The 23,528-nt window shown below is 43.2% G+C and overlaps 1 protein-coding gene across 2 annotated transcripts in view; it reads right to left on the bottom strand.

The window, feature by feature from the left end:
- Positions 1 to 23,528, bottom strand: part of LOC135540078 (immunoglobulin superfamily member 21-like) — a 297,701-nt gene that overhangs the window by 105,539 nt on the left and 168,634 nt on the right. For both annotated transcript variants that reach the window (XM_064966417.1, XM_064966418.1), the window contains exon 3: positions 9,419 to 9,540. In XM_064966417.1, coding sequence (XP_064822489.1) covers positions 9,419 to 9,540 — 122 coding nt within the window. The remainder of the gene's footprint in view (positions 1 to 9,418; positions 9,541 to 23,528) is intronic.

Below are 23,528 nucleotides of genomic sequence, written 5' to 3'. Positions count from 1 at the left end.
AAATACTTTTTCCTTTTGGAGTAGCATGCAGTTTCACACACTAATTCTAGTTCTGAGGGCACTTTGACAAACTGTGATTATGACGATTTGATGAGAGCCCTGGCACCAGTGGTACCTATGTTGGCATTATCCTTGCATCCCTCTTAGTGTCTTGGCTCCACTAGCTGTGCCAGCCAACTGCCATGTGACTCCAGTCCAGCACATCCCTTATTCTCTTTGTCTTTCTATGTCTCGTTCCTTATCTCTCTCTCTGTCTCTCTTTTTTCCATCTGTTTGTCTGTCTCTCTCTATATTCCATCTGTCTCTCTCTCTTTTCCTGTCTCTGTCTGTCTGTCTGTCTGTCTGTCTGTCTGTCTGTCTGTCTGTCTGTCTGTCTGTCTGTCTGTCTGTCTGTCTGTTTGTCTGTCTGTCCCGTCTGTCTCTCTTTTCCGTCTGTCTGTTTGTCTGTCTCTCTGTTCCTTTTGTCTCTCCTTTTATCTTTCTTTTTGTCTGTCTGTCTCTTGGTTTGTCTGTCTCTCTCAAACACAACTGACACTGCATTATGGGTACAGTGTTTTTTTTAAAAGTATTTCCCGAATTCCTCCACCCTGTCATGGCTCATTAATCAGCAACTAATAAAAAGCTGATTAACACTAAACCACACGAAGGTGAGGGGCTGCAATACAATCTGTGCGTGTGTGTGTGTGTGTGTGTGTGTGTGTCTTTTGTCACTGAAACTCTAAGAAGTAGTTTACCGTGAAACTTAGAAGTTCAGGGAATCAAAATAGTGTCATTAGTCACACATTGTTGTCATTAGAAATAGTATCATTAAGTGACTCAGCAGAAAAAAAAATGACTCTCTCACAGTACAGTCAAAACAACATACTACATGCTGTTCACAATATAGAAACACCCATGTACACACACACACACACACACGCACACGCACACGCACACAGACACACACACACACACACACACACACGGATAGGATCAATGGCAATGAGGCCACTCAGAAGAGCAGCAGAACAGCAAAGAAAGGGAGAGGAAGAGAGAGAGAGTGAGAGTAAGAGAGAGAGAGATCAATCCTCCCTGGGGAGTAATGACTATTCTGTTTAACTCTGTGTTTTCTTCTTGCAGCCCTTCCTGTGCTGTCCATGCCTGGAAGCTGTGCTGTGTTACAGGGACAGGGAGGTGAGAGAGAGAGTCATCCTGACAGAACACTGCACAGAGTGGTCCCTGTTAGCTCAGCTAGACAATCTCTGCAGCAAATCAGCTAACGTGGTGTCAGGAACTGGGCTTCTGCTTCGCTGTGCTCTTCTTACCCTTAAGTGCAGGAGCCTTGTATCCGTGCATTAAGGTTGGCTAGGGGGAGGATTGTCTGATGTAAGTATATGAGAAACAGAGACTGTTAGCCTAGAGGACAAATATATGAAGAGACTAGAAAGGTGTGTAAGGCAGTAAGGCAGAGGCACACTGTGTCTCCAGTGTTTCCTCTGGAGAGGAAAGTCCTATTTTAAACACAATGCCATTGATGTGAACACTGTGATTCTCTGTGCTGTGAGAGGGGGGTGGCTTTGTAGGCCACTATGTGTATGCTGGTCTGTCCCAAGCCTGTGTTTACACACAAAGCTGTATATTGTTGTTATCCATAGGCCTGGATGGTTGTCTGGAGCCTAACCCACACAAAAACAGAGGAAGATTCTGACAACTCTTAGACAAGATGGTGCAAGGCATGGAAAGATAGGTGAAACAGTGGCAAAGGGTCACAGAGAAGCCTCACAACACTGATTTATTTTCCTGAGTGAGAGTCTTTCTGTGAAGCCTGTTGAAGAATGACAGCGGGACTTGCCCTTCAAATTTAGGAATGGGGAAAAGGTTGTATGTCTAACATTGTGACTCCTATTAAATATTCACACTGATGGATTACATTTTTAAACACCTTCAACAACTTATTTTCCCTCAGTAGTATGGGAAAGTCACATGGAGGGTTGCAAAGCTACTGGTAATTTACCAAAATTGCCAGAATATTTTGTAATGTTATAATTAACACGTAATCTATCGCAATTGAGGTAACATTGGGAACTTTTGCCGGAAGCTCTGGACTGGAAACTGTCCCCCGAAAGCTCTGGACTGTGGAGGCGCACTGGAGGCCTGATGCGTGGGACCGGTGCAGGTGGCACCGGGCTGATGACATGCACCTCAGGGTGGTTGCAGGGAGGAGGCACAGGACGTACTGGACTGTGGAGGCGCACTGGAGGCCTGATGCGTGGGACCGGTGCAGGTGGCACCGGGCTGATGACATGCACCTCAGGGTGGTTGCAGGGAGGAGGCACAGGACATACTGGACTGTGGAGGAGCACTGGAGGCCAGATGCGTGGGACCGGTGCAGGTGGCACCGGGCTGATGACATGCACCTCAGGGCGAGTGCAGGGAGGAGACACAGGATGTACTGGACTGTGGAGGCGCACTGGAGACACAATACATATGGCCGGCGCAGGATATACTGGGCTGTGAAGGTGCACTGGAGGTCTGGTGCGTAGAGCTGGCACAACGCGTCCTGGCTGGATGCTCACTTTAGCCCGGCAAGTGTGGGGCGCTGGCACAGGACGCACTGGGCAGTGAAGGCGCACCGGCGACACAGTGCGTAGAGCTGGCGCAGGATATCCTGGACCAAGGAGGAGTACTGGCGACCAGGAGCGCTGAGCCGGCACAACCCGTCCTGGCTGGAATCTCACTTTCGCATGGCAAATGCGAGGAGCTGGCACAGAACGCACCAGGCTGTGGATGCGCACTGGAGACAAATTGCGTATCTCCGCAAAACATGGTGCCTGACTTGTTCCACGCTCCTCACAGAGACTGTCTTGCTCCAGACACATCCACTCTACCTCAACATCCACCATCACTCCCCTCAACTATCTAACATTACTCATCGTTCAGTCTATCCCAATATTCCTTTTAGCTCTCATATTCGCCCCTCGGCTTTGCCCACCAACCCGTGTCCCCCCAAAAATTGGGGGGCTGCCTCTCGGGCTTCCGTCATGGTCGTGAACCTCGGAGTCGCCGTTGATCCTCCTGCGTCTGCTTCCATGGAAGGCTTTCGTCTCATGCCATTATCTCCTCCCAAGATCAGAATGTCTTCTCCTCCTGGCCACACTGCTTGGTCCGTTTGTGGTGGGATCTTCTGTAACGATTGTTATAAGGAGTGGACCAAGGCGCAGCGTGATTTGGGGTCATCGTGATTTATTTGAATGAGAACCAGTAACAAAAACAATAAAGAAAAACAAACAAACGTACAGCCTTGTAGGGCTCAAAAGCAACCATACAAAAACAAGATTCCATTTTGGAAGACTCATTTGCGAACAAGCGTCAACTTCCTGACTGATGTCTTGAGATGTTGCTTCAATATATCCTCAATTTTCCTTCCTCATGATGTAATCTATTTTGTGTAGTGCACCAGACCCTCTTGCAGCAAAGCACCCCAACAACATGATGCTGCCACCCCCGTACTTCACGGTTGGGATGGTGTCCTTTTCTATGGCGGTATTGGAGCAGTGGCTTCTTCCTTGCTGAGCTGCCTTTCAGGATATGTCGATATAGAACTCATTTTACTGTGGATATAGATACTTTTGTACCTGTTTCCTCCATCATCTTCACAAGGTCCTTTGCTGTTGTTCTGGGATTGATTTGCACTTTTCGCACCAAAGTACGTTCATCTCTAGGAGACAGAACGTCTCCTTCCTGAGCGGTAAAACGGCTGTGTGGTCCCATGGTGTTTACACTTGAGTACTATTGTTTGTACAGATAAACGTGGTACCTTCAGGCGCTTGGAAATTGCTCCCAAGTATGAACCAGACTTGTGGATTTCTTTTGATATCCCCATGATGTCAAGCAAAGAGGCACTGAGTTTGAAGGTAAGCCTTGAAATACATCCACAAGCACACCTCCAATTGACTCAAATTAAGTCAATTAGCCTAACAGAAGCTTCTAAAGCCATGACATAATTTTCTGGAATTTTCAAAGATGTATAAAGGCACATTAAACTTACAGGGGCTGAGTCACTGGCTTACTGGTGTTCTTCCATGCCGTCCCTGGGAGGGGTGCGTCACTTCAGTGGGTTAAGTCACTGATGTGATCTTCCTGTCTGGGTTGGCACCCACCCCCCCTTGGGTTGTGCCGTGGCAGAGATCTTTGTGGGCTACACTCGGCCTTGTCTCAGGATGGTAAGTTGGTGGTTGAAGATATCCCTCTTGTGGTGTGGGGGCTGTGCTTTGGCAAAGTGGGTGGGGTTATATCCTTCCTGTTTAGCCCTGTCTGGGGGTATCATTGGATGGGGCCACAGTGTCTCCTGATCTCTCCAGTATTTATGCTGTGGTAGTTTATGTGTCGGGGGGCTAGGGTCTATTTGTTATATCTGGAGTACTTCTCCTGTCTTATCCGGTGTCCTGTGTGAATTTAAGTATGCTCTTTCTAATTCTCTCTTTCGCTCTCTCGGAGGACCTGAGCCGTAGGACCATGCCTCAGGACTACCTGGCCTGATGACTCTTTGCTGTCCCCAGTCCACCTGGCCGTGCTGCTGCTCCAGTTTCAACTGTTCTGCCTGCGGCTATGGAACCCTGACCTGTTCACCGGACGTGCCACCTGTCCGAGACCTGCTGTTTTCAACTCGGCTGGATTAACAAGAAGGTAAGCTTTATTTTGATGTATTACACTTGTGATTTTATGAAAGTTAAATATTTATAATTCTGCAATTTCACCAGATGTTGTCGAGGTGTCCCGCTAGCAGCACGCCTTTCCCAAAGAGGTTTTAAAACTAATTTTTTAACCACTCCACAAATTTCTTGTTAACAAACTATAGTTTTGGCAAGTCGGTTAGGACATCTACTTTGTGCAGGACACAAGTCATTTTTCCAACAGTTGTTTACAGACATTATTTCACGTATAATTCACTGTATCACAATTCCAGTGGGTCAGAAGTTTACATTGAAATAAAAGCAGAAATAAATCATTCTCTCTACTATTATTCTGACAATTCACATTCTTAAAATAAAGTGGTGATCCTAACTGACCTAAGACATTGACTTTTTACTAGGATTAAATGTCAGGAATTGTGAAAAACTGAGTTTAAATGTAAAAGGTGTATGTCAACTTCCAACTTCAACTGTATTTCAGTTGTGATAATGCAAACATAGAGGGACAGAAATAATTTGATTTGACAAACATTTTGATTTGATAAATTACAGACACCTGTGATTATCTGAAGTACCCAAAAAAGCAAACAGATATAATCTGATAACATTTTATATATTCCTTGACAATTACCAAACTTCTGGTAATTTACTGGTAAACTCAGAAAGTTTACAGTAGTATACTGCTTCTTTGCAACCCTAATCTGACTTTGACATGGAAGTGGTAATATTTCTGCATGAAGCAATCTCACACAGGAGGATATTGAGGCTACAGCTACGGTGTGTTAGCAAAGTATTCAGACCCATTGACTTTTTCCATAATTTGTTACATTACAGCCTTATTCTAAAATGGATTAAATTAAAAAGGTTCCTCATCAATCCACACACAATACCCCATAATGACAAAGCGAAAACAAGTATTTTGAAATGTTTGCAAATGTTTTAAAAATAAAATACAGAAATAGCTTATTTACATTAGTATTCAAGCCCTTTGCTATGAGACTCGAAATTGAGCTCAGGTGCATCCTGTTTCCATTGATAATTTTTTAGATTAGTCTACAACTTGATTGGAGTCCACCTGTAGTAAATTCAAATGATTGGTTATGATTTTGAAATATACACACCTGTCTATATAAGGTCCCATAGTTGACAGTGCATGTCAGAGCAAACACCAAGCCATGAGGTTGAAGGAATTGTCCGTAGAGCTCAGAGAAAGGATTGTGTAGAGGCACAGATCTGGGGAAGGTTACCAGAACATTTCTGCAGCGTTGTAGGTCCCCAAGAACACAGTAGCCTCCATCACTCTTAAATAGAAGAACCCAACAGTTTGGCTGTCCAATCAGGGGAGGTCATTGGTCAGGGAGGTAACCAAGAACCCAATGGTCACACTGACAGAGCTTCAGAGTTCCTCTGTGGAGATGGGAGCACCTTCCAGAAGGACAACCATCTATGCAGCAATCCACCAATCAGGCCTTTATGGTGGAGTGGCCAGACGAAAGCCACTCCTCAGTAAAAGGCACATAACAGCCCATTTGGAGTTTGCCAAAGGTACCTTAAGGACACTCAAACCATGAGAAACAAGATTCTCTGGTCTGATGAAACCAACTTGAAATCTTTAGCCTGAATGCCAAGTGTTATGTCTGGAGGAAACCAGGCACCATCCCTGTAGTGAAGCATAATGGTGGCAGCATCATGCTGTGGGGATGTTTATTGGCAGCAGGGCCCGGGAGACTAGTCAGGATCAAGAGAAAGATGAACGGAGCAAAGTACAGAAAGTTCCTTGATGAAAACCTGATCCAGGTAGCTCAGGACCTCAGTCTGGGGCAAAGGTTCACCTTCCAACAAGATCATGACCCTAAACACACAGCCAAGACAAAGCAAGAGTGGCTTTTGGACAAGTCTCTGAATGTCCTTGAGTGGCCCAGCCAGAGCCCGGAATTGAACCCGATCGAACATCTCTGGAGAGACCTTGAAATAGCTTTGTAGGGAAACTCCCCATCCAACCTGACAGAGGTTGAGAGGATCTGCAGAGAAGAATTGGAGAAACTTCCCAACTACAGGTGTGCCAAGCTTGTAGCATCATACCCAAGAAGACTTGAGGCTATAATCACTGCCAAAGGTACTTCAACAAAGTACTGAGTAAAGGATCTGAATGTCAAAGTGATACTTCATTTTCTTTTAAAAATATTTTTAAGTTGTAAGTCTAAGAACCTGTTTTTGCTTGGTTTTCATGGGATATTGTGTGTAGATTGATGAGGGTAAAAAAATGTATTTAATCAATTTTAGAATAATGCTATAAAGTAACACAAGGTGGAAAAGGTCAAGGGGTCTGACTACTTGACGAATACACTGTATATGAAGAGCACTTTGACTGGTTTTTCATTGTTCAAAGCTTGAATCTATAACCATGACAGTGTTACATAAACTGTCAAATGCTGTGCAAATGAAGAGACAATGCTTGAATTTGGCATTTTGAATGTAGCTTAATTGTTTATATATATATATATATATAGTAATTGCCATTTATCTTACATTTACATTAACATTTTAGTCATTTAGCAGACACTCTTATCCAGAGAGACTTATAGGAGCAATTAGGGTTAATCTTCTCCCATCTTTTTTGTTTTTCATCAAAGAGCCGTCAAGGTAAGGATGAGTTATGGCCTGTATCACTGTCATCTGTCAAACAGCTAGCTGTCTACTTCTAAGCCCAGGGGCAGTTGATAAAAATAAAAAAGACAGGAAAAAAATCACCTCCCTTTCTATTTGCAAATCTACCTCGGTAATATTGACACTACAAGCACAGCACATTCCTGATATTTAACAACGTATTAAGAAAAAATGACAGGGCATTCAATGAGAATATAGGGCTTTCTGTGATATTCACAATATTACAGCTTTCATTTGTGGTCACATGCCAGGACTTTGTAGAGAACATTTACCTCTCTCAGGTGGATATTTGAGATTATGTGAAATATCAGAGCTCTGCATCCCTCTCTGCTGTTGAACTCTGTGTTCTGCCATGGAGGAAGGCATGGGATACATCAGGGAGGATTGACTGGTCTTGGGTGACTATGGCTGTAGCCCTTTTACCTCTCTGCTTGACTAACGCCGGCTAAGCACTCTGCCAGACAGACAGGTCAGAGCAGGTACTGTCCAACTGTTCCTCATGCTGCGACTGTCGATTCAAATCCTAATGAGTGTGTGTGTGTGTGTGCGCGTGCGCACTTGTCCTTGTATGAGTACATGTGTAAAATAGTCCATTCCAATGATGACTACTCCCCTGAAAGTACTGTTGGATTGTCTGAGCACATCATACTCAGCCGGGAAATGCTCAGTAGCTCAGAAATAAAAGATACATATGAGAGAGGTTGGGAATGGTGGAGAGAGAAAAGGGAAGGGCGGAGAGAAGAGGGAGTGAGGAGAGGGAGGGTGGGGGGAGAGGGAAGGGGGAGAGGGGGAGAGAGAAGAGGGATGGGGAGAGAAGAAGGGAGAGAGGAGGGAGGAGGAGAGAAGAGGGACTGGGGGATAGAGAAGATGGTGGAAGAGAAGAGGGAGGGGGAAGAAGAGGGAGGGGGTAGAGAAGAGGGAGTGGGAAGAAGAGGGAGGGGGTAGAGAAGAGGGGGGTAGAGAAGAGGGAGGGGGGAGAGAAGGGGGTAGAGGGAAAAGGAGGGAGGAGAGAAGAGGGATGCGGGAGAGAAGGGGGAGAAGAGGGAGGGGAGATAAGAGGTACTAGATGATGCAGTGTGTTGGCTTAATGGCTTCTATTACTCCTCTATACAAAGTATGAGTGCCAATATGAGAGAGGGATGGAGGGAGGCAATGAAAGCAAGAGGAGAGAATGCATGGGAGGAGAGGGAGATAGGTGGGGGAGAGGGAGGTAGATGGTTGTGGGAGAAGGTACGGGAGAGGGAGAGAGATGGTTGGGGTGGAGGGAGATGGTTGGGGTAGCGGCAGAGGGAGGGCGAGAGGAAGGGAGATGGTTGGGGGAGAGGGAGGGAGATGGTTGGGGTAGGGGGAAAGGGAGGGGAGAGGGAGGGAGATGGTTGGGGGAGAGGGGAGCAGATTCCAGCCGTATTGTTCAGGCTCGGGATAAAGGAAGTGAGTACCCAGGACTCCTCAGACATGTCATCTACCCAACCAGAGCCAGATGATTCCTCTCGCTCCATCCATCTCTTGTACTCTGCAAACCTTGCTCATGCATAAACAGAAGGGCTCTATATTCTGGGATCGGGTAGGGTCTGTATGGTGACGGATGGTGGTGAAGGAGGTATGGAGCACAGCCCCGCATGCAGTAGTGCTGCCCCAAGCTGTGCCTAAGGTGAACCACCCTACCTGGAAAATAAAGGAGAACCACACTACCTGGAAAATAAGCAGCTCTGTAGTGGGAATAATGATTGACCTGGCCAGCTGTTCAGACAGAGCTCAACAATGAAATCTACATCCTGAGCAGCAGAGTGGCGGAGTAGTCTCACCACCTCTCGTCCCCTCCCTCCTTCTCCCTGCCAGGACGATGATGGTGTTGACCCTCCATCGGGGTCATCACATCCAGTCCCAGTATCATCCGCAACAGATGGTATGAAGGAACTAGCAAAACCTCTGCTCACTAATTCCTAGCAACATGGGGAGTTTCTTGGGATATACTGTAGGTTAAATAGGCTTATAGTGTACAACGTAGCAGGGCAACAAACTAAATTGGAGAAGATTACATTTAAACATTCAATGTAGAAGTGATTGGTTGTGATGCTTACCGGACCGTAGATTGGTACACAAGGTCTTCTCGTTTGCGATAGTCCTCCATATGCGAGTAATTGGTATTAAACATAGCATCGTAGGTGAAAATTTTCTGCTTAATGGTGCCCCCGTCTGTGACCTGTCAAGCAAAAATAGAAAGCATTAGCAAAATACGGTCTATATATGGAACGGATATTTCTATATGTGAAAGGTACGTTGGTACCACCAGCCAGAACACTGCTTGAAAAAGGCACATTCAGTACACTTACAAAAATGTACCATGGTACTACTATGGTACTTTCATTCATACCATGGTAACACTATGGTACCGTGCCTTGCGAAAGTATTCGGCCCCCTTGAACTTTGCGACCTTTTGCCACATTTCAGGCTTCAAACAAAAAGATATAAAACTGTATTTTTTTGTGAAGAATCAACAACAAGTGGGACACAATCATGAAGTGGAGCGACATTTATTGGATATTTCAAACTTCTTTAACAAATCAAAAACGGAAAAATTGGGCGTGCAAAATTATTCAGCCCCCTTAAGATAATACTTTGTAGCGCCACCTTTTGCTGTGATTACAGCTGTAAGTTGCTTGGGGTATGTCTCTATCAGTTTTGCACATCGAGAGACTGAAACTTTTTCCCATTCCTCCTTGCAAAACAGCTTGAGCTCAGTGAGGTTGGATGGAGAGCATTTGTGAACAGCAGTTTTCAGTTCTTTCCACAGATTCTCGATTGGATTCAGGTCTGGACTTTGACTTGGCCATTCTAACACCTGGATATGTTTATTTTTGAACCATTCCATTGTAGATTTTGCTTTATGTTTTGGATCATTGTCTTGTTGGAAGACACATCTCCGTCCCAGTCTCAGGTCTTTTGCAGACTCCATCAGGTTTTCTTCCAGAATGGTCCTGTATTTGGCTCCATCCATCTTCCCATCAATTTTAACCATCTTCCCTGTCCCTGCTGAAGAAAAGCAGGCCCAAACCGTGATGCTGCCACCACCATGTTTGACAGTGGGTATGGTGTGTTCAGGGTGATGAGCTGTGTTGCTTTTACGCCAAACATAACGTTTTGCATTGTTGCCAAAAAGTTCCATTTTGGTTTCATCTGACCAGAGCACCTTCTTCCACATGTTTGGTGTGTCTCCCAGGTGGCTTGTGGCAAACTTTAAACAACACTTTTTATGGATATCTTTAAGAAATGGCTTTCTTCTTGCCACTCTTCCATAAAGGCCAGATTTGTGCAATATACAACTGATTGTTGTCCTATGGACAGAGTCTCCCACCTCAGCTGTAGATCTCTGCAGTTCATCCAGAGTGATCATGGGCCTCTTGGCTGCATCTCTGATCAGTCTTCTCCTTGTATGAGCTGAAAGTTTAGAGGGACGGCCAGGTCTTGGTAGATTTGCAGTGGTCTGATACTCCTTCCATTTCAATATTATCGCTTGCACAGTGCTCCTTGGGATGTTTAAAGCTTGGGAAATCTTTTTGTATCCAAATCCGTCTTTAAACTTCTTCACAACAGTAACTCGGACCTGCCTGGTGTGTTCCTTGTTCTTCATGATGCTATCTGAGCTTTTAACGGACCACCGAGACTATCACAGTGCAGGTGCATTTATACGGAGACTTGATTACACACAGGTGGATTGTATTTATCATCATTAGTCATTTAGGTCAACATTGGATCATTCAGAGATCCTCACTGAACTTCTGGAGAGAGTTTGCTGCACTGAAAGTAAAGGGGCTGAATAATTTTGCACGCCCAATTGTTCAGTTTTTGATTTGTTAAAAAAGTTTGAAATATCCAATAAATGTCGTTCCACTTCATGATTGTGTCCCACTTGTTGTTGATTCTTCATGTTTGAAGCCTGAAATGTGGCAAAAGGTCGCAAAGTTCAAGGGGGCCGAATACTTTCGCAAGGCACTGTACTTGCACTTATACCATGGTATAGTCTGAATCATGGAAATGTACCATGATTTTAGCTTTGAATTATGATGGTACTGACAAGCACCTAAATAATACCACGGTATTGCCAAATCTTTCAACATGGTAAGATGTGGAGCATGGAAATACAATGGTTTTAACCTGCATTATACATTCTAGCATGGTAATGGACAATTATGATCCATGGTAACAAAAAATATCATATGGTACCATCTTTATTAATTGTGCGTTACCATAGCACAATGGCAGTATAATGCGTTAAATAAATAAACACCCAAAGGTCAAAAGAGGTTGGTTAAGATTATATTGATTAATTTATATACCAGTATGGGAAAGTTTCTGATAAAGTCAGAGGCAGACTACTATTATTGGTCCTAGTTTGTCTGTAACATCAAAGAAATTTATTTTTTAAATTTTACCTTTATTTAACCAGGCAAGTCAGTTAAGAACACATTCTTATTTTCAATGACGGCCTGGGAACAGTGGGTTAACTGCCTGTTCAGGGGCAGAACGACAGATTTGTACCTTGTCAGCTCGGGGGTTTGAACTTCCGGTTACTAGTCCAACGCTCTAACCACTAGGCTACCCTGCCGGGAAACCAAAAAGGGATAATACTTTTGCTCATGTTTGGTTTCCCTGGCTTGCCAATCTGAAATGTGGGAGAATGAATATATATGGTAGCCTAATTTTTGGCATTTTGCAATCATTTCCAGTAGTTATAGTCAAGGGATGTTGTGCTTGTTTCGGGCCAGCAGAGGGAGCCACTCGCTCTAGTTGTTGCTTCACACTCATCACTCTACAGGGGCTCTCACGCTATACTGCCTAGCCAGTGAGTCAGTTGAATGAGAGAGCCAAGCCACCTGAAAAATGAAGTGAAAAGTGCCAGATATACAAAATATTTTAAACGTTATCATCAGGGTGAGCGAGTTATAAAGCATAACATATTAAACACCAAGTTAAGCGGAGTGTAATGGTATAATTGTTATTTTGATGATGTTTTGATAGTTTCATTAATATTTAGTATTTGTTAGCATAGAAGCTAACGTTGGCTAAAGTTAGAGCCAGTCAAGCTAGCCTGTCGTCATGGTGACAGGATCACTACACGTTCACACAGAGTGTAAACAAAGGGAAACATTGGGTGTGTTCGTAAATTCAATCTGGAGTGCCAGACTGCACTCTAGGTTAGGGTTTATTCGTGCAATATCTATGCGATAAGATGATAATTAATACCTTTTTAAAAATGTTTTTTGTTGTTGTATGTTGACTATTTAGAATTTTATAAGAGTAGCCAAGCCCGATGAATGAGTGAGAGACAACTAAAAACTGTATTGAAGAGAGAAGCACCAGATGAAGATTTAAAATAGTTAGTTTATATGGTGCTTCTCTCTTCAATGCAGTTTTTAGGGTATGGTGGGAAGAATGAAGCCTTGACGATTTAAAATAGTTAGTTTAAGGTTTCAGAATCCCTTCATTCTTCTCACCATACCCTTATCCATGTCCCAAGGTGAGGGTACACCACACTACTAGACCATGTGTGTTGGGGTTTTTCACTATTAGCTAAATTGGTTTAAGAGGGTACTAGCCCTACGCCTTGCAATTGCAGAACAAGTAGTTAATGTTGCATTATGTGAGTACCATAAATTAATAATTTTTGGTCACTTTACCTGAAAAACGGTGGGACACAGACCATCATAATACATTGTAAACAACTACCATGCTTTCATGTTTCATAACGACATGCTGCTAGTTTCACGTTCTGACCTTAGTTCCTTTGTTATGTCTTTGTTTTAGTTTGGTCAGGGTGTGAGTTGGGGTGGGGGGTCTATGTTATTTTTTCTATGTTGTGGTTATGTGTTTGGCCTGGTATGGTTCTCAATCAGAGGCAGGTGTCGTTCGTTGTCTCTGATTGAGAACTTAGGTAGCCTTTTCCCACCTGTGTTTTGTGGGTGATTATTTTCTGTTTTGTGTCTTCACCAGGACTGTTTAGTTGTCGTTTCGTTCTTTCACTTTGTTGTTTTGTTATTCAGTGTTCAGTTTATTTATTAAATATTAACATGGACACATACAACGCTGCGCATTGGTCCGATCTTGACTACTCCTACTCCGACGAATCACGTTACAGAATCCGAATCAGAATCCGTCTGTCCTGAGCTGCCAGAGCCGCCCGTCTGTCCTGAGCTGCCAGAGCCGCCCGTCAGTCAGGAGCTGCCAGAGCCGCCCGTCTGTCCTGAGCTGCCAGAGCCGCCCGTCAGTCAGGAGCTTCCAGAGCCGCCCGTCAGTCAGGAGCTGCCAGAGCCGCCCGTCAGTCAGGAGTTGCCAGAGCCGCCCGTCAGTCAGGAGTTGCCAGAGCCGCCCGTCAGTCAGGAGCTGCCAGAGCCGCCCGTCAGTCAGGAGCTGCCAGAGCCGCACTTCACTACGGTGCTGCCGGAATCGCCCTTCACTCCGGAGCTGCCGGAATCGCCTTTCACTCCGACGCTGCTGGAGTCTCCCACTTGTCCGGTGCTGCCGGAATCTCCTGTCCATTTAAGACCCGCGGCAAGGTTCCCCAGTCCGAGGTCGGCGGCAAGGGTCGCCGCTCCCAAGGCGCCACTTAAGTGGGCCGAGACTATGGTGGAGTGGGGTCCACGTCCCGCGCCAGAGCCGCCACCGCGGACAGACGCCCACCCAGACCCTCCCCTATAGGTTCAGGTTTTGCGGCCGGAGTTCGCACCTTTGTGAGGGGTACTGTCACATTCTGACCTTAGTTCCTTTGTTATGTCTTTGTTTTAGATTGGTCAGGGCGTGAGTTGGGGTGGGTAGTCTATGTTATTTTTTCTATATTGTGGTTATGTGTCTGGCCTGGTATGGTTTTTAATCAGGCAGGTGTCGTTCGTTGTTTCTGATTGAGAATCATACTGGGGTAGCCTTTTCCCACCTGTGTTTTGTGGGTGATTATTTTCTGTTTTTTTGTCTTCACCAGACAGGACTGTTTCGTTGTCGTTTCGTTCTTTCACTTTGTTGTTTTGTTAGTCAGTGTTCAGTTGATTTATTAAATATTAACATGGACACACCACGCTGCGCACTGGTCCGATCTTGACGACTCCTCGTTAGAGGAGGACAAATTACGTTACAGCTAGTATAAAACCATGGTATTTTGTTTCATTGTACTACCACGGGTTCATTTTTGTACCATGGTAGCTAGTACCTTGAAAAAAAATATCTCATTGAACCATTTGCTGCCACTATAAGGTGTTTTTTCTGCCTAAAAATGGTGATTAGGAGCCTTTCAAACTAATTTTGAAAACTGCCAATGTGATGAAATCAATGTGACACTCACTTATGTAGCTTTAGGTATATGCCCATGTATATAGCTGAGTCTTAATGAAGACTGTCACTCTGCAGCGTTCTGTAGGTGTCAAGCAGTCGGAGGTAATGGCTTGTGATGAGATATTGCGGAGGTGGGGGATATATTCAAAGCACCATAGTCTCATTTTGCATCCCCTTCTCTTTTTTGTGGGCTGCAGAGTAAATGATGGAGCACCGCTCTCCTCTCTAATATTCACAGGGGAGAGGAAGTCACTTAGCATTTGAATGACTGTGATTTCTCTTCTCTTCAGCGCGACAGACAGACGTAAAGAAAAAAGGTGACAGGATTTTAATAGAGCCGCTAATGCCGTTTTGAAGAAGGACATTGTTGGTGGGTCGGGGATCTTTCTTCCCTTCGATCTGAAGATGATCTCATCCGCTTCATACAGATGTAAGATCTTAATTTTAGTCAGTTTTCTACAGAAGGAAAATAATCCTGCAGCAACAGGAAACGTGAATTATTATGTAGATTATAATTATTCGACATTTTTGTAGGGGTTGATAGATTTCGCGTAAGGGAAAATCAAGTCAGTAATGTGTAAACTTCAGAAGCCTTTTTAACCTCAAATAAAGTTCTCCTGCAACAGAGTGATCAAATTAAAATCCTATCTGTAATCCAATCCTTTCGGAAGTAAATAAGGCCTATGCATATTGTGATTAGTTACTGCATAATGTACATAACACTTCACGAGGGGACAGTACTGCGTAATTACTTTCATTTGAGCAAACAATTCTGGTGTCCCATAAATGACTGTGGAACAACTCACATCACTTCTCTGTCTCTGGGGAAAGGCGCTAAATACCTCAGGCAGTTACTAAGAGGTGCACAGGGATTGCTTGGTTACCAATCCACACCACTCCGGCCAACTGATGTTTCTTCTTCAGGATGAGTCTAGATTTGCCTCCCTCCCTGACAATTACTAGAATGGAACACATTCTGACCATTCTGATTGGTCCCATAAACCGATGGGTTGAGCCAGAGCCGGGTCTACATGATGACGTTATAGACTTTGATACTCACATAAACAACTTCTAGGATGGCAGTTTCAGACTGAATGTACTGTATGTAGCAATCAATTACATTCAGGGTGTGTCGTCCCGGCAAACACAGAGGTAGAAGTACTGGAACAACAAATATTGTGTTTTTTAGGATATGTATAACATTTGTAGGCGGTATTAGTGGAATACATTTTTGTCTGCTGTAACAAAGGTGGGTGACATCACATTTTCATTGCTATGGAAGATTAATTGCAGGGAGGTGTAATCAGTGAAAGGATTCAGGACCTACTGGTGAGGATAGAGACCATGACCACCCACAGGCACAAAGTGTTTACTTGGCTTGGCCACAAACAGACTTTCCTTGAGAGACACCACTTTGCCCAAGGAATGCTTTGGCACCACACTCAAGGGCCGAAGATTATTATAGCCATCTGTTCCTCTTTTAAATGTCAATTCAGGGATGTAGAGACACACCAGCGAGGTGGCATCGTTCCGAGGTTTACAGGGAGAGGCAACAGCAAAAGGTCAGCCGCTAAAAGCAAAGCCGTGTTGGAAAATGGTGCTTTCCCACCAACCTGCTCTGTGCCTGGATTGTAGTCATTGTAATGGACCTTTCAGAAAAACTGTAAGATACATTTTTGTCTGACATCACTTTACAACAAAGCATGGAAAATTGTAAGTGAATGATGTTGATATGTTGAATGTGTGTTTGAGATATAACAGTTAAATGACAAGTTCAAATCAATGACAAGTGTGACGGCTGTACCGTGGACCGCACAGTAAAAAACCCTGCCTAAAATATCCTTATCCTTCTTTTATCCCATAACTGTTTTGCAGAAATGCACAATTACAGTCGCAACATTACAGTTCACGTTGAAACAGCCACTGGTGTCATCTAACGTTACAGTTGAACTAATATCCTTATCTACAAACAGTCAAAGTTCTAGGTAATGTCTTCTGTTTACCTCCGTGCCCCATGTCGGCAGCATGTAAGCCAGTTGTGTTCTGGAATTCCGTTGTTAAAGTATGTTTCCGGAGGAGTGTGGAAAGTGCCACAGATCTGTTCATTGCAGGAAAAAAAATGTTTCCGTCACATGTTGAAATAGCAAAGTACTTTTCAAACATTGATATTGTGCACTGTTAATGCTGAAATAACTTAGTGTATTTAGAATAACCTGAAACGATGTATCATGATCATGTTCTTTGAAAATGAATGGTTTGCAAAACCGGCCCGGCTCCAAAAGGGGACAAAAGGGGGCTCAGCCCCCTAAGTTGAAACTTGTGCCCCTCAGTTTTAGTTTTATGTCCCTTGATAAAAATATCTAAAAAGGTTCAAATGATTGAGTGACAGGTTGGCACAAAATCTGTATCTTCGCTGCGCTGTGACAGCACAATGGACAGAGTGCACCGTGGTGTATGTAGGGGACTATGGAAAGCTACTGGGGCAGTTAGGTACACAATATATACAAAAGTATGTGGACAGGGTAGCCTAGTGGTTGGAGCGTTGGACTTGTAACCGAAAGGTTGCAAGTTCGAATCCCCGAGCTGACAAGGTACAAATCTGTCGTTCTGCCCCTGAACAGGCAGTTAACCCACTGTTCCTAGGCCGTCATTGAAAATAAGAATTTGTTCTTAACTGACTTTCCTAGTAAAATAAAAATTGTAAATATTAGTGGATTAGGCTATTTCAGCCACACCCGTTGCTGACAGGTGTATAAAATCGAGCACAAAGCCATGCAATCATAAACAAACATTGGCAGTAGAATGGGGCGGCAGGGTAGCCTAGTGGTTAGAGTGTTGGAATAGTAACCAAAAGGTTGCAAGTTCAAGTCCCCCAGCTGACAAGGTAAAAATCTGTCATTCTGCCCATGAACAGGCAGTTAGCCCACTGTTCCTAGGCCGTCATTGAAAATAAGAATTTGTTCTTAACTGACTTGCCTAGTTAATAAAATAAAAAAATGGCATAACTGAAGAGCTCAGTGACTTTAAACATGATACCACCTTTCCAACAAGTCAAATTTCTTCCCTGCTAGAGCTGTTCTGGTTGACTGTATTTGCTGTTGTGAAGTGGAAACATCTAGGAGCAACAACGGCTCGGCCACACAAGCTCACAGAACAAGACCGCCGAGTTCTGAAGAGCGAAAATCATCTGTTCTCAGTTGCAAAACTCACTACTGAGTTCCAAACTGACTCTGGAAGCAACATCAGCACAACAACTGTTCATCGGGAGCTTCATGAAATGGGTTTCCATGGACGAGCAGCCACACACAAGGCTAAGATCACTATGCCCAATGCCAAGCGTCAGCTGGAGCGGTGTAAAGCTCTCTGTCATTGGACGCTGGAGCAGTGGAAATGCGTTCTCTGGAGTGATGAATCACACTTACCAATCTGGTAGTCCAATGGACAAATCTGGTTTTGATGGATGCCAGGAGAACACTACCTGCCCCAATACATAATGCCAACTGTAAAGTTTGGTTGAGGAGGAATAATGGTCTGGGGCTGTTTTTCATACCTCGGGCTAGGCCCCTTAGTTCCTGTGAAGGGAAATCTTAACACTAGAGCATACAATGACATTCTAGACAATTCTGTGCTTCCAACTTTGTGGCAACAGTTTGGAGACGGCCCCTTCCTGTATCAGCATGACAATGCCCCCGTGCACAAAGTGAAGCCCATAAAGAAATGGTTTGTCAAGATCGGTGTGGAAGAACTTGACTGGCCTGCACAGAGCCCTGACCTCAACTCCATCGAACACGTCTGGGATGAATTGGAACGTCGACTGTGAGCCAGGCCTAATCGCCTAACATCAGTGCCTGACCCCACTAATGCGCTTGTGGCTGAATGGAAGTCCCTGCAGCAATGTTCCAACATCTAGTGGAAAGCCTTTCCAGAAGAGTGGAGGCTGTTATAGCAGCAAAGGGTGGACCAACTCCATATTAATGCCCATGATTTTGGAATTAAATGTTCGACGAGGAAAAAACCACATACTGTCATGCAGTTTATGACTCGTTAGGGTTTCCATAAAGAGTGGGAAAAAACTAGCTTTACTTAGTGTTCCTTCACGCAATGTCGTCTGAGAATGCTCTGAATGACTTTTAAATGTCTATACTTTTTTACTTCAGATCTTTTTTAACCTCTTGATACTCCCCACCCCGGATCCGGGATCGTGAATAAAGCCTCAGGCTCATTAGCATAACGCAACGTTAACGATTTCTGAAAATCGCAAATAAAAGGAAAATAATGCACCTGCTCTCAAGCTTAGCCTTTTCTTAACAACACTGTCATCTCAGATTTTCAAAATATGCTTTTGAACCATAGCAAATCACTAATTTGTGTAAGAGTATGCTAAGCTAGCTTAGCATTTTGAGTAGCATTTAGCACGCAACATTTTCACAAAAACCAGATAACCAAATAAATAAAATAATTTACCTTTGAAGAGCTTCGGATGTTTTCAATGAGGAGACTCTCAGTTGCATAGCAAATGTTCAGTTTTTCCTGAAAGAATCTTTGTGTAGGAGAAATCGCTCCGTTTTGTACATCACATTTGGCTACCGAAACGAACCGAAAATTCAGTCACCAAAACGTCAAACTTTTTCCGAATTAACTCCATAATATCGACTGAAACATGGCAAACGTTGTTTAGAATCAATCCTCAAGGTGTTTTTTCACATATCTCTTCATTGATATGCAGTTCGTGGAAGCCTGCATATCTTGTTTAAAACGGGAACGTTTTTCATCCAAAAATGAAATTGCGCCCCTAGAGTTTCAAGCTTTAGGAGAGTTTGTTTTTTCAATTCAGTTTATATTTGTTTATTTTAACACACCTTTTGGTTTATCTTCTACTGTCATCATTTGGAATAAAAACCCAAATTATGTGTGTCTCTTGTTTCCTACTTGGTCATCCATGGCAACAAGTACCTCATTCACTGCATAGAAAGTACTTTTGTACAAACCTGAATAACTACCATAACGTGCTTAGGCAGAAAGTGCAAAAAAAAACAAAGCACTTACCAAAGCACTTATCTATTGTAGATAGATACTGTCCCTGGCGCTGAGTTATAGGACACTCTCAAAAAGCCTGAGGTCTGTTAACTGGACATTTTCACAGTCCATCTAATCCAATAGACAGTACAATTGTTCATGTCTTCCCCCTGAATAATGTGTCAAATTATGCAGGTATCAGATCCAGGTTGTCTGGATCTACAAGTACTAGCGAGACGATTGCTGCCTCAGACAGGTGGTCATGTGGCACCCTCTCTTTTTCTAGCCCTCAATGAATTCACTTCTTAATTAGGAACCTGGATGCACAGGCAAAATGACACCTCTCACAAAGCACACACATCGGTGGAACGACCATGTTCCTAGAGAAGGGACAGCTTTGAGGAGAGAGAGAGGGAGCGAGGTAGAGAGAGAGATGGTGGCAAAGTAGTTGCGCAAGAGTGAGGGTGAAGGTAAGAGGGAGATGAGCACTCTTTGATGTTAGAAAAGCACAGTTTGGGGAGGCAAGGCTTTGCTTCAGTTGCTTTGTTGATTCCAGGCTGTGCTTTACAGAGGTGCAGTGGCGATTTTAGCATGTAAATCTTGGTGGGCAAATTCAAAAACGTTTTTTAGATGCTTGCCAGCAAAGACACTACACAACACTAAACAATACATTAATTGCACTATAACGGCAACAAGCAGTGCCCACAAACTGTTAGGGCCTACAGAGCTTTCTATCCAGCACAATGGAGTGAATCCTTACCACCGCTACACCTGGCTATCAGCGGAGCCTTGTCTAGCAGCGAAACAATTCATTTAGACTCGTTTAGTGCCTTTAAAAAAAACATAGCTGATATGGCTGACTTGCTTAAGGCATACAGTATTAAGGAGTAAAAATAAGCCCAAGTTAGAATCAAAGGTCCATGGCTACTTTTTTCACTGCAGCGATTATCTTTTACAGCCAGCCTGTTACAGTACTCTATCCTATTATGATTGAGAACAACATCAAAAGATAGCTTCAGGATTCCTCAGGTCTGATTAGCTGCCACTGTTGCTTTGAATAATTTTTCTTGAATGAAACGCTCTTCAGGGACTCACTGGGAAGCATGAATGAGATTTAAGGAGGAGTTGTGTAAGACATCTGTGATTGTAATTTCAGCAGTTTTCTCAATTAAAAGTTGCATGTTGTAATCTAGTTGGATGCATCGTTGACATAGCAGTAGTGACATGTACACTCATGCGGTTAATCACTCACAGATAGACTGCGGGAGTTGAGTTGACTCCTGAGTCCTAGGCTGCTGCACTAACTTACTTATAATGTTACATGGCATTGATATCAAGACCAACACACAACCACATTGAAGTGAATTTAACAGCTTGGTTATCTATTCTCTCTTATCATTTGATTTTAAATGTTGACCTCTCTTCTAATGTGTTGCAGATAGAAGCGATCAAGCGGCTATTTTATATTGCGTTAGGAATAATTGTGAGAAGTCAGACAATTATGTTTTCAAAGTATTTAACACAATTGTAACCCCTGAATATGATCTCATTTGGAAGTGCTTTACCATATAAATACTGGTTATGATGCTCCAAAGCAAGTTATTTTGGAGAGAGTAAATCTTATTTGGCTTGCATACACTTTATTTTATTGCTCCTGTAATTGTAGTCAACATATCATTTTGATTTAGAGTGCCTAGTCCACATCCTGATTCCCATGCGGAAGGACGAGCATCCTCAGGAGTGCAGTTAAAGTATTTAAAAAGGCATGTTGTGTAGGCCTAAATGACCTTATTCAAATAGTCCCATAAAAGGCAGCGATACACGTACATCAGTCGAAATTTATAGCATCAGATAAATCTGTCACCTGTCATGTACCTTTTAAAAGCTGTTAAGATAGCTCTGAGACAAGCTCTTATCCTTCCTATCAGTATAAATCAGTGAGGAAATGTATGCCTGCAGAGTAAAAGCCCTGATGAATTAAGTTGAGAACAGTCACAGAAAGATAGACTGAGATGTAAAGCAGCTGTGATGCGTTGATAGAGTGCTCTGACGTCCCTAGCCCTTAGCTGACACGCTTTTGAATAAAACAAGACATCTGATTGGATATGTGGATGTGGTTGTGTACTGTATGTGGTCTAACCATTGCCTCCCTCCCCCCGGGGCCTCTTGACAAAATAGTTATTGCTCGGCAGATTCTGTTGTTCAGCTAGAATTGATATATCTGCCTGCAAGCTCCACCATTGTAGTCAAAAATCCACATGTAAACAACAACTGACAAATATGGAGCGTTAGCTTTTTGCATAATTAATCTTTTATTATCTATCATACAGTTTTGCTTTTTAATGTTTCAGTAACTTTGGCCTTGGAGACATGAAAACTTCTACCAAAACCACTCAACAGCCCGCTGTATCATTTTTATAAACACAAAACCCTTGTGACCCTTCTGAGCTTAGGGGAGTACATCAAAAGCAAAAACTTTGTTTTGGGTTAATAAAAAAATGTATTTTTAAATATTGTCTCTTTGATATAATTTTAAAGACACATTTCACCATGAAGCTGTTACTGTGTCTGATATTCACAAAACATGTCAGCACCCTTTAGGAGATGAAGGAGGTTTCTCAACCTCTGACATCTTTGTTCGTCTTTTTTCTCATCTTTTTATCTTTTTCTAAGGGTTTTCTACAAGGACAAGGACATAATAAGCAGCTTACTCTTATTTCATTCTGTTCTGACTTAGTCTGTTGAATGTGATGCAACTAACTGATGTAAGCATATCTGGAAAGTTATGGGGCGAGAAAAAGGATAAGGTGTATTTAATGGAGCCTCCTTATCCCAGCTCAGTGTGACTGTATAAGCATCAAGCTTTGTGACACCCTCTCACAGATTCTGGTTTTCATGGCTATTTGTAGCCTTGTTTTAAGTCTTCTCATCAAACCTAAATTCTTGTAAAAACAGATAACTGATCAGTTACTGCAAGAAATGGTTTTAGTCATGGAATATTTATAAGACCTCTTCAATTGCCCGTCAACAAAACAAAGCATTTCTCCTTTAGCTCACAAAGGTCAGGAATCTGTGATCCGAGAAACAGGCATGCCGTTTGAACATCCTTTTATCCCAATGCCTCTCTTAGAACCCATTCAGCATTGTGGTCCGCCTACAAAATACATTATTTCCTTACCTACTCAACCATACAAACATAGGATGATGTAGAGAAGGGTTACCTTTTTAGGCAATGCTGTTTATCCCATTTCACTGTTGAAATTAATGGGTATTTTTTTCTCAGCCTGACCACAGCAAGACCAACATTAATCCAGTTGCACTTAGAGGTGCAAAACACTAGACCCAAGACCTCTTACAATAACATGCATTTAGACAAACATCAATGTCTCCAATTTCATCAAGGACATATACTACCATTCATAAGTTTAAGAACTTGAGTTTTCCTCATTGTAAAATAATAGTGAAGTCATCAAAACTATGAAATAACACATATGGAATCATGTAGTAACCAAAAAAGTGTTAACTTCTTAGGGCTGAGATTTAAACAAATATATTTGAGATTTGAGATTCTTCAAATAGCCACCCTTTGCCTTGACGACAGCTTTGCACACTCTTAGCATTCTCTCAACCAGCTTCACCTGGAATGCTTTTCCAACAGTCTTGAAGGAGTTCCCACATACGCTGAGCACTTGTTGGCTTTTCCTACACTCTGCGGTCTGACTCATCCCAAACCATCTCAATTTGGTTGAAGTTGGGGGATTGTGGAGGCCAGGTCATCTGATGCAGCACTCCATCACTCTACTTCTTGGTAAAATAGCCCTTACACAGCCTGGAGGTGTGTTGTGTCATTGTCCT

The sequence above is a fragment of the Oncorhynchus masou genome, chromosome 5 (assembly GCF_036934945.1).
Source record: "Oncorhynchus masou masou isolate Uvic2021 chromosome 5, UVic_Omas_1.1, whole genome shotgun sequence".
In the NCBI taxonomy this organism is placed as follows: domain Eukaryota; kingdom Metazoa; phylum Chordata; class Actinopteri; order Salmoniformes; family Salmonidae; genus Oncorhynchus; species Oncorhynchus masou.
The sequence above is the reverse complement of the archived record's forward strand: the minus strand, read 5'-3'. Positions and strand labels throughout refer to the sequence as shown.